Raw genomic sequence first — 15,152 nt, 5'->3', positions numbered from 1 at the left:
CGCTTGGAATAAGGCATCCAAGAGAGTCTCTGCCCCAAAACTGGATTGTTTGACCTATTTTTGCTGGAAAAACGTACGTGAGAAGGGGAATCCCAAATGCGGGAAGAGAGCAGGTGAGCCCAGCCCAGCCACCGCTGCCACGTTACAGATGTCACCCCCACCAGGCTCGTATCAAAACCAGTTTATTGTGCTCCAGCAATGCCAGCAACAAGAAAGCGGATCAAAGTGGATCCCAGGATCCCAGCCACCCTGCCGGCTGCCTGCTCTTGGGGTCAGGCAGAGCCAAGCGAGTCCCGGGAGGCTTTTCCCATCGCTTCCACTCCAGGCTTCATTTCTAGGCCAGGGGGAAAGAGAAGGAAGTTAATTAACTGGGTGATCGCAAACTGGGATCTTGGGCTTTCTCCACCACCGTGTGACCAGCCCGAGCGCCAGTTGTGCTAGCCCCGTGGTTGCCATGCCAACGAGGATGCTAAATACAGCTCAGTCTGGGTTGTTTTGTTTTTTAAACCGCAGCCCTCAGCCGGTGTATTCACAGCCAGGAAAGGAGCCCAGGCCTCCTGGCTCATCCTGCCAGGGATGAGCTGTCTCATGGAGCCTAGAAACCGCTGCTGGGGGGTCGGGGATCCCTGTGAGAGTACAAAGGAGGCACCCCCTGCTCCCCAAAACCCCAAAGCATGTGGGAGAGGAGCAGCGGTGCCCAGGGAGGCTGCATGCAGGCCCCAGGGGATGCAGCTCCACCCCAGAGCCCTGTTTCCATCTCCCCACGCAGCACCACTGTGCCCACTGGTGCTGTGCTAACAGGAGCAGGGGGCAGGCACAGCATCCTTGGCATCAGCCCTCCAGGGTTTCAAGCTCCCAACCCCACCCCCAGCAAGCTGGCCTGCTCTCTCTGCCAAAAACGGGGACCCCCCCGGCCCCCCAGTTTGCCCAGAGCTTGGATTTAAGCGGCAAGCTCTCCGCTTTCTGTTCCTATAGCAACTCCTGCCCACACATGGACTCGCAGTAGCATCAGCATCGCATCCCGGCTGCCAGAACCCATCCCCAGCTGCAAACAGAGCCGCTGGCCCTCCCGGTGACCCCCAGCAGCCCCCCAGCTCTCCCCCAAACCCTTAAGGTCTTGGCAAAGGGGTTAGGGCCACAGTGGATGGATCCAGCCTGATCCCTGGGCTGGGATCTGGCGGCGCAGGAGCCAAGAGGAGAGCAAAGAAGTGTCCTCTACCAAAAAAGCCTACCTAGGGCCCCGCCGTTGGAGAGGGGCATGCTGCCGTCGGGCTCGGGGGCACAAGCTTGGTGCTTGGGCTTGGTGGTCTCCAGCCCAGCCAGCAGCGTCATGAAGTCGATGACAGTGTCGATGTCCTCCTTGTTGGCGGTGGCTTCCCTCAAGGCGCTCACAGCGTTGAGGCGGCTGAAGGAGGTCAGCTCGGAGATGTTGGCCCGAAGGAAGAGGAGGATGATGTTGAGGTCGTTGATGGGGCAGGTGAGCATCTTGCGGCTGAGGAGGTCAAAAGCCGGCAGCATCTCGTAGACAGAGAGCAGCCCCTTGTCCCACTGGCAGAGCTGCAGGGCGTTGTAGATGACGACGGGTATGAGGAGGACGTAGACGCCGCCAATCGAGAGGCTGATGAGCTGGAAGACGGAGAAGAAGACCAGCTTGCAGGGGATGAGCCAGGGGATGTGGGGCTCCGCCTGGAGCAGCCCCGTTTTGATGGAGCAGCTGAACTCGTCCTGGAAGAAGATGTTGAGGTGGAGGAAGACCAGGTAGAGGCAGGTGGCAGCCAAGAACAAGAGCAGAAGCAGGTTCCTCAGGATGTAGATGAACACCAGGGAGTGGGTGTGCTGCTTGCAGGTAAGGTAGCGCTCTAGCAGCGGGAACTCAAAATACCTCTCCCGACGGGCCCTGGGGACAGAGGGGACGCAGCGGGGAATTAGAGCCACCCCCCAAACCGAGTCACTTCACCAAAATCCATCCTGAATGTGGCCACAGCCACACCACCACGTGGAGGGACCTTCAGAGGGACGCGGGGACCAGCCAAGGCTGCCCAGCGGTCTCACCTCTCATACTCCTCCCAGAACCGCTCGGGCTCAGCGCTGGCCTGCTGGACCTTCCTCATGTGCTGCACCAGGCGCACGGAGCGGTTGTAGGATTTGTCCAGCTCATCGATGATGAAGAGGAGGTCGGAGTGGAGGGCAGGAGCAGCCGCATAACGCCACAGCAGGTAAGGCATGTACATGAGCACTGCCACCACCAGCAGCGAGTAGGGGAAGACCTGGGCAAAGGAGACAAGCAGGTGTTGAGTGGTGCGGAACCGCTTCACCTCTGCTGGGCACCCAGGTGGGACCTGTGGGCACCTAGACGCGAGCCTGAGCCATACCTTGAGAGCCCAGAGGGACTTGGTGACAGTGTGTCCCTCGTCATCAAAGCCGTGGTGGATGAGGGAGTCCCAGCAAGCCGTGTCGACATAGGCAGACTGCTTCCCCGTGAAGTTGGTGGGAGAGAAGCAGCTGATCTGCGAGCCTGGGGTGAGGAGAAGGGTGAACCTTGGCCACCGAGGTCGTGTGAGCATGGGTGCACAACGCCTTACAGGAGAGCGATTACACCTAAAGCGTCGCTTTGAATTAAAAAGCCTTTTTCACAGTCATTTTGTAGCTGCCCTTCTCCACCGCTGCATCTTCCAGCAAGGGCTTTTCCATCACCTCCCGAACACAAACGCTTTGAGCACGGCTGTGGTTACACGGTGGGGGGAACTGGAGACCGGCCAGAAACCAGTTTCAAACCAAACCCCCGAGGGCAGCAGCGGGACGTTGGCCGAGGCCAGATTTAGCCTGAGGTTGGGACACACCATCAATGCAACCCCCTCTGCGCTGCCCTCGTAAACCCCAGCGGGACGTACCCCCCGAGCCGCCCTGCCAGCACCCTCCTCCTCAGAAACAACCCTGTGGCACCCAAAGGTGCTGGGGGCAGCAGCTGAAGTGGGGCATTGATTCACCGCCGGTCCTGGGGTTTAGCACGGCTGTTCCCGGGCTTTCCCAGTGACCAATAATCCATTAAAAACGATCAATAACTACCCCCAGGACAGAACGGCTCCTAAAACAGGAGTTCCAGGCTGCCCCACCTCGGACCATGACCACACCAATGCAAACACGAGGGTTTTGCGGTGACAACCAAACCGCCACCGGCAATTGCCCACGACCTGGGAGATCCCTGTTGAGAAAGGGGCAACTCACCGGCAGAGAATTCCCGGGCGAAAGCCAGCGAGACGAGGAAGAGGGGCAGCCCCACGGTGACAAACTTCAGCAGGCGATCGCTCGGCAGCTCCAGCCGCAAGCCCTTGGCTCGGGAACTGCCAGGATCTGGGAGGAGAGCATCGGAGAGCATGTACTCGGCGGCTGTGTGTGAGAGGGACATTTTTCTGTCGAGGAAGAGGAGATGATGGCGACTGCTGCTGCTGCTGCTGCTGCTGCCTGGGGGCTTTGGTGTCCTCTGAGGCGTGACTGGCTTGAGGAGAGGCTTTGTAGGGCTGAAGGCATTGCTTGCCAAGCACTCCGTACCAGGCAGCTGTAAATGACAGCTTAGATGGCACATTAAATTGACTCGTAATTACAAGGGGAAGCCTTTTCGCAAATAGCATGCCCTGAAATAGAAAAAAAAAAAAAATATAAAAAAAATAGCAGCTGCGGCACCAGGCTGGGAAGGCAGCATTCCTCCCCAGCCACAGCCGCTCCCCGGCTCCTGGTGGTTTTACGCCCCTCTCTCATCAGCAGATGTATTTCTGGAGGCACATTCGAGGGGTGTGGGGGTCCCCAGCTATTTTCACCCTGTGTGAGGAGCAGGGAGGCAGGGGCAAGAAGCCCCAGCCAGGTACACAGCAGCCCTGTGGGGTACAAAGAGCCCTTTCCAGCACCCAAACCAGCCAGAGGGGCTGGAGAAGGTCCTGCTGCCCAGCCCCGAGCTGGTGGGGACAGGCCAAGAGACACCAAACACTGGGGGCTGCGATTCTGAGCCGCACCATCAGCTGCAGTTCCCCAGCTTTTCAGCCTCTCCACTCTCAGGGAATGGGGGAAGGAATCTGGCTCCAAGGCAAGCTCCTAAGGCAGAGGGATCCTGTCCCAACAATGGGATCTCGAAATAAGTGACGGGGAAATTGGAAAGGGCGATGGGATAGAAAAGTTTCTCCCGGCAGCATAGTCAGTGCCCAGAAACCCGCACCGGCACTGCTGGCAGCACGGAGCAGAGGGAGTCCCCGGCACTGCTCGGCCAAGCCAAGTGGAACTCCCGGCGCAGTCTCTCGGCGCAGCAAGAAAACCCCACAGCCGCTGCCAAATTGCACTTTCAATGGATTTTCAAATGAAGGGAGTCTCCAAATCAGAGCGCAGAGAGCCAGGATAGGAGGGAGAGGCTGCTAAACAGCTCCGGAGGGACGAGCGATGGCCCTCAGACCGGGAGGGACTGCACCCACACTCGCTCAACCTGCCCAGGGATCAAGATCCACCTGGCCTGAGCACAGAGAGACACGCAACCCATTACCTCAGCAGGAACTGGATCTTTTATTGCTCAGAGACAAGTTCAAAACATGGATTGGGCAAAGCCCAGTTTCTACCCCGCCTCATCTGTCCCAACAAGAGGCTCTTCAGCGTGCCCAGCCACTTTTCTGCACCAAATCAGGGCAAAAAGCATACGCAGGTACCTGGTTTGAAGCCAGAAACGTCAGTACCAACACAGGAGGTCTCTGGCAAGCAGCAGAGACTGCGAACTTCACACTGCTGCCTCCAAGGTGGACACTGCTGCAGAATGGCCGGCCCCAGTGCTACCACATGCTGGAAATGCGGAGATACATGGTACCACTCTCATTAGTCTTCAGCGATGTCCAGCTCCAGTTTCTTCAAAGTCTTTTGGAAGAAGAGGGGCGGCTTGCAGACGAGGTCTATCTGCTTGCCCAGTGGCAGGGAGAGCCGGTAGGCGTGCAGGTGGAGAGGGAGGTGGCGAGCCTTGCTCTGCCTCAGCTTCAGCCTCTTCAATGTGATTTCAGGAAGCTTCTGCAGTGAGGACAGAAAATGTCCCTTCCACAACCCCATCTCTTCAGCTGGGACTTGAAAACCCTGGCCCGTGGGGAGCTGGGGACACAAAGGGGCCACCCAGCCCCGGATCCAGCTCTGGCTGCCCACCCGACGCAGGACTGCCTTACCTGGGGTGCCAACTTGCTCCAGTGCGAATATTTGTGATCCCCCAGGATGGGGCACCCCAAGCCATAGGCCAGGTGAACCCGGATCTGGTGCTTCACCCCTGAGGAGGGAAAGGAAAGAAGAAAAATGTGACAATCAGCTGTGCCAGGCCTCAGCTCCCACCTGCCACCCTCAGCACTGGATAATGCCGTGCCAAAATTGCTGGCAGCCGGAGAGCAGCCCGGCAGCAAACCATCGCCCTGGGGTGGCTTATTGCCACAGCCTTGGCCCAAAAAGGATTTCAGTTGTATCTAACGGCGAGTTCCCACTTCCAGCACTGCTCTCAGCTGCTGAGCCACACAGAAAGCAGAACCAGCAGCCAACACAACCCAGGGGACACCCAGCCAGGCCTCACCCGTGATGGGCTGGAGCTCCAGCAGAGAGCAGGCAGAAGAGCTAGCCAGAAGGCGGTACCGCGTCACAGCGCTTTCGGCATCGCGGTTCTTGCGGATTTTCACCACCTTCCCATCCTCCGGAGACAGGCGATAGTTGGGGGCCAGTGTCATCTGAATGGCAGCAAGAGGGTGAGCCGCAGGAAGGCAGGAGGGGTTTGCCAGGGAAGGGGAGCGCGAGGCCAGAACGGCAGCCAAGAGGACATGCGGCTCACCTTGTAGTGTGACTGGTGGCTCTGCACCTCCTTCTCCACGATGGGGATGTCCACGATGCCCTCGGTGGGGTCTGGGTCCCCCAGGCTAATTGCCCTGGAGAGGGAAACCAGAAGTCTGTGGGGCGTTGCTCCAGCAGGAAGAGAATCCTCCCTGCATCCCCACTCCCCACAACCCAGCCCCATAAAAAGATGCTTGAGGGAAAGATTCAGCAAACACCCACTGCTTCCACAAAGCCCCACGTCCCCACACCCTGGTGACTCTCCCTTCACCCCCTCCTCAAATCCTACGGGCCCTTCAAAGCCGCTTCTCCAAGAAAACCTTTCCTACCAGTAGATCTTCTCCACCTGACGAGTTTTGAAGAGAAGCCGGATCTTCTCTGCTGCCTCCTTGCTCCGCGCCAGCACCATCACACCCGTGGTTTCTTTGTCCAGCCGGTGGCAGAGGTGGAGGGGTTCAGATTTCATGTTCCCTAACATCTTGGCCAAGATCGGCAGCACGTCAGTGATACAATTCTTGATCCCAGGGCCGCCTGCATAACCCACAGGGAAGGCAATGAGGGGATACGTTCACCTCCCCACGTATCTTAAATTACCCCCAAAATCCAAGATGAAGGCTGTGATCTAGAGGTGCCAAACTCCCCGCTTCCCTCTCTGGGAAGGAAAACCTCAGCGCAGGGAGGATGGAGACAGAGGATCACCACGGAGCCATTTCCCACTCTATGGCATTAGTGTGAATGTGGCATAGCTGGCTTTTCCTCACCGTGCACGGGAACGCCGTAGGGTTTGTTGATCACCACGATCTCCTCGTTTTGGTACACAGCTTCCTGCTTGAGCACTTTGGCCAGGACATTGGGATGAACCCGCTGCAGCTGCTTGCTCAGTCTGGTGAGTTCCTGGACCCGTCTCTGCACTGGGTCTTTGGGGATCTGGGGAGAGAACAAAACGCCGTCGGTGGAGGATAAATGGCTCCTGGTTTTCGTGCCAAGCTCCTGCGTGACCTTCAGCAGCTCACTCGCCTTCCATCTGCTCCCGCTCCTTGCTTCACAGCGGTGTTCCTGAGGAGGACTGTCATGTGCGCAGTCACTATGGAGATGAAGGCTGGACGCTGTCCCCACCATCCCACCCCACTGTCACCCCAAATCTGGGTTCTCCACCTGGCGTGCAAGAGCTGATGCACACACAGCATGCCAAGATCTCTGTTTATTGCGTGGCTGTGCAGAGTCGGTGAATCCACACCGCCAGCACGCCTCCTAACGCACGCTAAAACACTGTATGCGCTTTGAACAATTGTTTACAATTACATTTAGCGACACTTAATTCTCATGGGTCCTTACGTCTCCATTTCAAGGTACAGCATTCCCCTGTTCTGTGGGGAGGGGGCTTTGTTAGTAGGGGGGGGTCTCCTCTTGGCGAGACCCCCTTTTAGTGTGCTAATTAGGAGAGTTCACACACTGCTGGAGTAGTTTTCTGTTTGCTCCTTCGAATCATTAGGTTCTCCTTGAGCTTATCTTGTTATTTCTTAGCTGGACATATTATGGGGTGTATTCCTTCTCCCAAGGCTGTGCTCGGCATCGCAAGGGTGAAGTAACACGTTCTGCTTTTCAATTTCTGTCTTGTTGTTCATTATAGATATTTATATATTTATTTTAAAAGTAAATAATAAAGAAATGTACCCCCATCACCCGGCCCGGTGGGATCCCGCTTGGCCACGCGTGCGGGTGGCCACGCACAAACCCCACCCTGATCTCCCCCGCCGCCCGGGCGGGAAGGCAGGGAGACACCCCCCCCCCCCCACCGGCTGCCCACCCCCGGAGACCCCCCCACCGCCTGGCCACGGAGATCCCCCGCCCACGGACCCTCCCCCCGCCCCGCCCCGCCCGCCGGGCAGCGGCGCGGTGCATGCCGGGAACTGCAGTCCCTCTCCCCTCAGGGCCCGCCCGGGCCGCGGCACTGCTCACCGCTCACCTCCCGCTTCTCCCGCTTGCTCTCCCGCAGCCGCTCCGCCAGCTGCTCGGCCTGCACCGTCCCCGCCGCCGCCGCCGCCCGTCCGCTGCCACAGACGGTGCGTACCGCCCGGGCCAGGCCCGCGGCCGGCCGCCACCACGGCCGCAACCCGCCGCCGCTCGCCGCCGCCATCTTCCCTTCTCCTTTCCCTTCCCCCTTCTAGCCAATAGCAGCGGCGCGGAGGCGGCGCTTCAACCCCCTCCTCCAATCAGAAGGGAAAAGCCAGCCGAGTGACACCAGCGCTGCCCAATGTCGCCGCCCCCAAGGGCGGGCCTCAGGGGACGGCCCCGCCCCCACCCGGCTGTTTAAACTCCGGCGACGGTTGGTGGCCGGTAACGGTCGCGGCGGGCGGACGAGAGCGGCCGGGCCCTGCAGGTACCGGGGGGCGTGGGGAGGCGCTGCAGGCGGGTGGGCCCTGGCTGCCACGGCCCGGTGTGGCCCCAGCACCCCACAGGGCCGCCCCGCCGTGAGGAGAGCGGCTCTGAGGGGCTGCGGCACCCCCACCCCCTCCCAGGCCAGGGCACAGCACACCACCACATTTCTTAAAATTTATAAAAATAACACTGGAAAAATTTTATTTTTATTTTTTTTCCCGATAAAAAAAAATGCAAAGCAGCCAACTGCCTGTCTGCTGAGGTGACCCGCCACCATCACTCGGTGCCTATGCAGGCCCGCTTGGGGGGCTGCTCGGTGGCACCACCGTGGTGGCACCTCTTGGTCTCGGGGGGCTGCTCGTCCCCGTCCCCCCCCACCTGCAGGCCCTGGGGGGTTTCGATGCGGCCCCTGCGCACAAAGTGGCGGATGCGGGCCTCCAGCCCCTGGCACTTGGGGCGGGCCAGTAAAGGCTTGTAGGTGCGGGCCTTAACGCCTTCCACGAAGCCGCTGACCTGATTGCAGAGCACGGGCTTCATATCTCCCCACAGAACAGTTGTGTTGTTCCCTGGGCCTGTGATATAATTGAAAAAATACCATGGTTTGAATGATCTATTTAATTACCCTCCCTTTTTTTTTTTTTTTTTTTTTTTCCCCCCTAAACCAGTTATCCCCATCCCTCCATAATTCCCAGGTACTGCCACAAAACCATCCCTTACTTTTTCCAGTAGCCACGGGAGCAGCATCTAACCCATGTAACATGTTGTGTAGCACTTGTGTTTTGACTGCGTGGTTGGCCCAGAGCTGCTGTAGGTGTGTAACGTTGAACTCCTGCACTTCGCGGTCGTAGAGCCACTGAAGGTTTTCAAACTCGCAGTCATACAGGACGAGGGGAAACTCGACTGCCATGCTAGGGAAAAGGAGAGGAGGTGTTACCTGTCGCTGTCTGGAGGGATGCTGTGACAAAAAAAAAAAAAAAAAGGTTGCGCAACAGCGTGCCAGCCTGGCCTTTCTGCCAAAGCCAGCCCTGTCTTTTACAGAACTCTGGTTTTTTTTCTGGTAAAAACTGAATTAGTTTTAACCAAATACCAAGGACTAAAGCCACCAAAAGTTTGCCCAAAAGCAAGAAAAATTAGATCCTTACAGATATCTCCCGGAGAGGCCGCTGGCAGCTCGCTTCCATATTGTGAGAGACTGCTTCGCAGGCTGGCAGAGAAGTGGCTTGCCAGCAGCACTTCACACGCAGCCGTCGCCTTGAGAAGCAGCCCGGCAGGTTTTCCCAAGCTCTCCGTACCTGTACTGCGGTTTTCGGGGGTTCTTCTCCACATCCAGCAGCTCGTCGATGATCTCTGGGCTCTCCATCCTCTGGCCGATGAGGAAGAGGATCGCCATCATGCAGCGGACTTGGTGATACAGGAACGCCTGTCCAGTCACTTCAAACTGGCACAGGCGGAAGGGTTCCTGCAGCCCAGGTTCTCCTCTGTCTACCCATGTTACTCCAGCGCTGAGGATTGTTCTCTGGAAGTTGACCACTCCGTTGGCAACGTCCATTTTACATAGATTACGGAAATCGTGGGTCCCCACGTACCTCTGGGCTGCGGCGTGCATGAGGGCTACATCTAGGTCGGCGCAGGGGAAGAAGTAGCGGTACGTCCTCTTGAGGCAGCTGAACCGGGCGCTGAAATCCGGCTCCACAGGGGCCCAGGCCAGCACCCTGATGTCAGGCGGGAGCACCCTGTTCAGAATATGGGTGTAGCGGAGCTCCTCTTCCCCCTCGCTTTTGCCTTCTGATTGACCCTCGTGGCCATTTAGCTTCTTCCCCTCTGACAGGTTTGAGCGGAGATCTAGGGAAATCACCTGCAAAATGAGGGAAGCCAGGATTAGATCGCAGATGGGCGTATTCAGTGTGCCAAGCCAAGTCTTCCTACACCGCTGTGAAATAAATTCAGGATCTCCTACAGATGAAGGTGTCTTAAATCAGGCGATCTTACCACTCCTTCCTGCGGGTAAAGCTGCAAGTGCCTCTACTAAGGTTCCTAGCAGATGCTACGATTCCTTTAATAAAACAGAAAGTTGCAGACTGCCTACGTTGCACGGTCTCGAAATGGCTTCAACTTTAGTCCCAGTTTTTAGGATATAATGTGCCACTTTTTTATATTTTTTTTGCTGGAGGTGATGACTTCAGCACAGTAACAGCCTGGCTGTCTGGGAAACCTGGTGTGGGAACATGTTAATTAACACCACAGGTGCCTGTGCACTTTTAAGTGGCGCAAGAAAAGGCGACCTGTGCCCTTATTTCATGCGGCTCATCTTGTGAAGGAGAGCAGACTGCCCATCCGAGCCAAAACCACCCTGGCAAAGCAAAAACTAAGCCAGCTCTGCTTCCTGAGCCAGGAGGGAAGGAGAGACCGGCCCGACAGTGAAACCATCGTGGCGCCGGAAAGGCTGTGCTTTCCCCACGGCTCAGCCAGCCTGATGGCTCCGTGCCCACCAAGCGGGCCGGCTCGCTCCCCTCCCTCCAGCTCCCACTCCCACGCTCCCTTCCGCTAGCTGCGGCTCCCCTCAGACCCTTCTGCGCAGGAATTCAGCTGCCTGACTTCGCAGGAAGCTATCCAATTCTTGGATTTTGAAAAAAAATTTTTGTGGGGTGTTGGCAAGTTTATTCAGCTGAGGGCTCTGCCAAGGAAAGGGCATCTCCCCTTTTTTAGCAGCGCTGAGCTACTGGGGAAGCTGCAGCCTAAAAGGCATTTTATCCTCTCAAAACGGGCCCCTGGGAAAAAGTTAGCACTAATATGGAAAAAAATCCCTAGCATTAATCAACACTTGGACCACCTAAAAATCATCATTCCGCATGCAGGAAGCCATCGCCAGGCTCACTTCCAGATTTAAAAGCTGACAGGTTTTAAAAAACAAATCCAACCTGTACTACTGTCTTGGCTTGTCATTGTGGGACAGTAATCCCACCGGATCTCCATCCCACGCAGGAGCCCACAAATCCGGCAAAGCCTGGGGGCAGAACCTGACCTGTCCAAAGGCACTGACTCCTTTGTCTGTCCGCCCGCAGCGGTGGTAGCTGGAGGTCTGTCTGTCATCTACCAGCCGTGTCTTCTTCAAGGCTTCAAACAGTTTCTCTTCGATGGTGTTGCTGGTGTTCTCCTGGCTGGCAAAACCCTGGTAGCCCCAGCCCAGGTAGGCGATCTTCAGCGCCACGTGCCTGCGGCCGTAAGCGTCAAAATCAAACGGACGTTGTTGGCGTTTTTTGGCTTTCCCGGGGGCTGACGGAGCCTCTCTTCTCCCAGCGCCTCCCTTGTCCTCTTGGAGCTTCTCCTGCAGCCGCTTCACCTCCTCTTCCAGCTCCTGCACCCTCCTCAGGAGTTGCTCTTGATCGGTAACCACGGTCCCCTCGGCCATAGCCACTTTCTTGAAGCCTTAATTAGTTGCTGGTAGCTCCTTGGGATCTGTAGAGAAAGTAGAAAATATTTTTTTGCTTTATGTGGCATTTATTACATCTATACGCTTCCTCTGTAAAATTTCACCCACAGAATAATTCTTTATTTTTGTAACCCCTCTGTGTTCCTAGCAGAGCATGGGAAGGGCCAAGGGGGCTTCATCTGGACAGCTTTATCTTACTCAACTGGGGTTTTTTGATTTTTTTTTTTTTTTTTCATTTTTTAATCACTCCTCTTCCCCCAGCCGCTGCCGCACGATCGGATCTGCTCTGTCAGCCCAGGCGCAGTGGCAGCACGTTCCCGGCTAGCCTTTTGCTATCCGTGCGGAGCCGTCACGGAGCCCTTTCCATTTTCGCACCGCGCTCAGCCAGCATCAACACTTCAGACAGCCTGCTAACGGCTGCCATTCATCTCGCTGCACCATCTGCTCCGACATTTCGTAACGGCACGGATAAAACTCACATTTTTTCAAACCCGCTTCCCGGCATAAAGATATCCAAAATCTGTGTTGTGAGTGGAAACCGTGTCCGGATCCCTTTTCGTCGCAGGTTTTGAGGTTTACTATAACCATACTCAAAGCAGCCTCTGGGCTATGACAGCCAACATCTAAACAAGCATCGAAACACACCGTGCTGAGCATTTTCCTCCTCTGCAGAAACAACTCGCCCTCTCGGACGTCCCTAGATTAAATCACAATTAGATACTGTGTTTTTGAAAGAATGGGTACAAGGGGAAAGTCATTAATACCTCTACCACGCGCTTGCAAACAAACCGAATCCATCCTGTGCCTGTCCATTGTCCTGTTAGTAACTTATAAATCGTGTAGTTAATTTTAGTGCAGTTTTCAAGCAGGAATTCAGAGGTAAAGCTTCAGGGGGCTTTACAGCTGCGCTGGGTTTCCATGTGCCGTAGGGAAAGAGCCTTCTGCTGGTGGCAGCAGGTTTAGCCGTGCAGCCAGCGCTCTGAGACCCCCCTGGCTGATTCACTACAACCTAAATCAACGCCCCTGAACCCGAGAAGTTGAGAGTCAGAGACCCCTTTACATCTTTAGCCAGCTCGAATGTGCCGCAAGAAATTAACTCTGGTTTGTGGGGTTTTTTTTTGGTTTTTTTTCCAGAATCCACCCAGACTGGCAGAAATCATGGAGGAGACAACAGGATGGGACAGGTATAGATGGGCCGCTCCGGATGACGAGGAGCAGCCGGCGGCCACGCTGGCCCCGAGCCAGCTGTACACCCAGCAGGGAGGCAGTGAGGAGCGGGCACATCCCCGTGACGATCCCTACGCTGAGGCCTCCTTCGTTTTGGGGGTGCAGCCAGCCCCTCCTACGTTTTCTGAGCACCGGAGGGGAACCAGGAGGCTGGTAATGAAGAGGAAGGTGCTGAGGCGCAGACCTGACGGTGGAGTGGAGGTCTCTGATGAGTCAGTGACCAGCGAGCCGGAGAGCGAGGTTTGCAGCCTGAAGCAGAAAATGCTTCAGCCAAGGACTGCTCCAGAAGAGAGCATCTCCGAGGGGGAAATCGAGACCAGCAGCAGCTCCCTTAATGAATCCCCATACTGGTTACCCCGTGGGGACAGTCCCCCCTTTCTCCTTGGGGATATCGGGAGCCGGAGCTCTCGCACTTCTCAGTACACTGCTGTGGCAGAACAACCCAAGTCCTTCATTCCTCCCCGGTTTGAGCTGCTGGGACGCAACCGGGGGAAAACCGACCGAGTGGCCAAATATTTTGAATATAAAAGAGAATGGGAGAAATTCCGAATCCCGGGGGAGGATCAGCGTCAAGAACTGCGCTGGAGCATCCGGGAGCAGATGCTCTGCAAGCCCGAGCTCCCCAGCAAGCCACAGCACCTCTACATCCCCAACACTTACATCGTGCCGACCGAAAAGAAGAGAGCAGCCCTGCGCTGGGAGGTGCGCTGGGACCTGGCCAACGGCCTCATCCCCAGAAAAACCACCTTCTCCTAGTTTCCCAAAGCCCTGCTCCACACGAACCATCTTTTAAGTGCACGCGTGCCGCTCTCCCGAGTACTTTTTCTTCCTTCCTCAAAATCCTCAATAATTTGGAGAATCCCATTTGTGTTTCAAGTGGGTTCAATTCTGGTTATTAAAACTTTACCCCGCGCCTCGGGTTGTTGGACTGCCTGGGTAAAACGTCCCCGCCTCCCTGCCGCCGCGTCCAGAGCATCTTTCCGAATTAAGATTAGACGGGATGGGGAGCAGGTGCCAAAAAACCACGCAGTCTGCGAAACTTTGAGTATGAGGAGAAATAAGAATGTAATGAGTCTGGTGATTTGGGGCACGTAATTGCCCCTGGATTGTGTGAGCTATTAAGGAGGTTTTATTTATGGTGTCTTGGCAATATCTTTCTTTAATAAAGCGTGTGGAAAGATTTGTTGTAGTTCTGTGGGTTAATTAAAAATGTCTCCGAAACCCCTGTCAATGCTAATTATTCTAGACCCTCACGCCACAAATCTCTCGGCTCCCGTTGCCTTATTTTACCTTGGTTTTAAAATAAATGAGCTTTAGGATGAAGTTAAGATGATATTATTATAATTATTATTATATTTTTCAGGTATCAGGGTGGATTGCAAATCTGGCAGCTCCTGTGCAGGGAACCACCTTGAAGTGGCAGCGGGGTGACAGGCTGGGGGGCTGCCGGCCCCTCGGCCCCGCAGACAAGGCCCCCCCCTGAAACTGCGGTGGGATGGCTGGAAAAGGCCGTGGGAAGGATGGGAAGCAGGTGATGGCTACAGCCCTGAGCCCTGCGTCGGGCTCCCCCAAAACCTGGGAGGACAGGGGGACCCCCCCCCTCTTCCTGCCAGCTTGGGGACACTGCTGTCACCCCATCTTAGGGGGTGCTGGCACCCCAGGGACCTTGCAGGGTACAGTGGTCCCTGACTCTCCAGCATCCTTCGGACCACCCATCCACCTACGAAGGGGTCTGTGCCCCCCAGCACCCCAGGGACCCCCCCGAAACCCCATGGGGACCAGCACTGGCACCCTACAGCGTCCCTGTCTGCAGCAGGGGACCCTTCCTGCCCTGCGGGGTCCCTGTCCCCACCACCCCAAGGACCCCCACCGCCCTATGGCGAGGTCCCTGCCCCCCAGGGACCCCCCAAAACCCTACGGAGCCCCTGCTCCTCTATCACCCTGGGGACAGCCCCACCCCGGGAACCCCCATCACGCTGCGGGGGTGTCTCTGCCCCCCCAGCACCCCAGGGACCCCCTGGGGGACAGCACCACCACTCCGCGGGTCCCCTGTCCGTCGCCCCCCACCCCGCCGTCTCGGTGCCCCGGGCCGGGCCTACCTGCGGGCGGCTGCCGGGGCCGGGGCCGCTGCCCCGGAAGCGCCCGCCTCATCCGGTGCCTCCGCCGGGCCGCCAGGGGGCGCCAAACCCCGCCCCATCGGCGCGCGCTGACGTCTCTCATGAATATTCATAAGGCGGGCAGGGGCCATGGCTGCGGCGCGGCACGGGGGTGGCTGGACGGGGCGGGTGGG

At 56.9% G+C, this 15,152-nt stretch overlaps 4 protein-coding genes across 6 annotated transcripts; 1 reads left to right on the top strand and 3 right to left on the bottom strand.

The window, feature by feature from the left end:
- Positions 1-166: 166 nt before the first annotated feature.
- Positions 167-4,796, bottom strand: PANX3 (pannexin 3). Of its 2 annotated transcripts, none has more exons than XM_037409764.1 (6): positions 4,686-4,796; positions 3,226-3,632; positions 2,373-2,515; positions 2,053-2,267; positions 1,233-1,897; positions 167-334 (listed from the first exon to the last, which is right to left on the bottom strand). In XM_037409764.1, the coding sequence occupies exons 2-6, from the start codon at positions 3,581-3,583 to the stop codon at positions 273-275; spliced, it is 1,443 nt and encodes a 480-aa protein (XP_037265661.1). In that variant the 5' UTR covers positions 3,584-3,632; positions 4,686-4,796; the 3' UTR covers positions 167-272. The 2 variants fall into 2 exon arrangements, with proteins under 2 accessions (XP_037265661.1, XP_037265660.1); XM_037409763.1 differs by having other exon boundaries at positions 2,373-2,598; positions 4,686-4,790.
- Positions 4,527-8,056, bottom strand: RPUSD4 (RNA pseudouridine synthase D4). The gene is made up of 7 exons (XM_037409767.1): positions 7,793-8,056; positions 6,588-6,753; positions 6,156-6,357; positions 5,828-5,921; positions 5,576-5,726; positions 5,184-5,281; positions 4,527-5,034 (listed from the first exon to the last, which is right to left on the bottom strand). The coding sequence occupies exons 1-7, from the start codon at positions 7,961-7,963 to the stop codon at positions 4,849-4,851; spliced, it is 1,068 nt and encodes a 355-aa protein (XP_037265664.1). The 5' UTR covers positions 7,964-8,056; the 3' UTR covers positions 4,527-4,848.
- A 64-nt stretch (positions 8,057-8,120) lies between these two features.
- On the top strand, positions 8,121-14,044 carry HYLS1 (HYLS1 centriolar and ciliogenesis associated). Its single transcript, XM_037409768.1, has 2 exons — positions 8,121-8,206; positions 12,770-14,044. Exon 2 carries the CDS (start codon positions 12,794-12,796, stop codon positions 13,616-13,618), a length of 825 nt encoding a protein of 274 aa, XP_037265665.1. The 5' UTR covers positions 8,121-8,206; positions 12,770-12,793; the 3' UTR covers positions 13,619-14,044.
- PUS3 (pseudouridine synthase 3) lies at positions 8,380-15,033 on the bottom strand. 2 transcript variants are annotated; one of them, XM_037409765.1, is made up of 5 exons: positions 14,962-15,033; positions 11,228-11,661; positions 9,498-10,060; positions 8,923-9,113; positions 8,482-8,777 (listed from the first exon to the last, which is right to left on the bottom strand). In XM_037409765.1, exons 2-5 carry the CDS (start codon positions 11,612-11,614, stop codon positions 8,482-8,484), a joined length of 1,437 nt encoding a protein of 478 aa, XP_037265662.1. In that variant the 5' UTR covers positions 11,615-11,661; positions 14,962-15,033. The 2 variants fall into 2 exon arrangements, with proteins under 2 accessions (XP_037265663.1, XP_037265662.1); XM_037409766.1 differs by lacking the exon at positions 14,962-15,033 and having other exon boundaries at positions 8,380-8,777; positions 11,228-11,614.
- Positions 15,034-15,152: the final 119 nt, after the last annotated feature.

The sequence above is a fragment of the Falco rusticolus genome, chromosome 16 (genome assembly GCF_015220075.1).
Source record: "Falco rusticolus isolate bFalRus1 chromosome 16, bFalRus1.pri, whole genome shotgun sequence".
Lineage (NCBI taxonomy): Eukaryota > Metazoa > Chordata > Aves > Falconiformes > Falconidae > Falco > Falco rusticolus.
The sequence above is the reverse complement of the archived record's forward strand: the minus strand, read 5'-3'. Positions and strand labels throughout refer to the sequence as shown.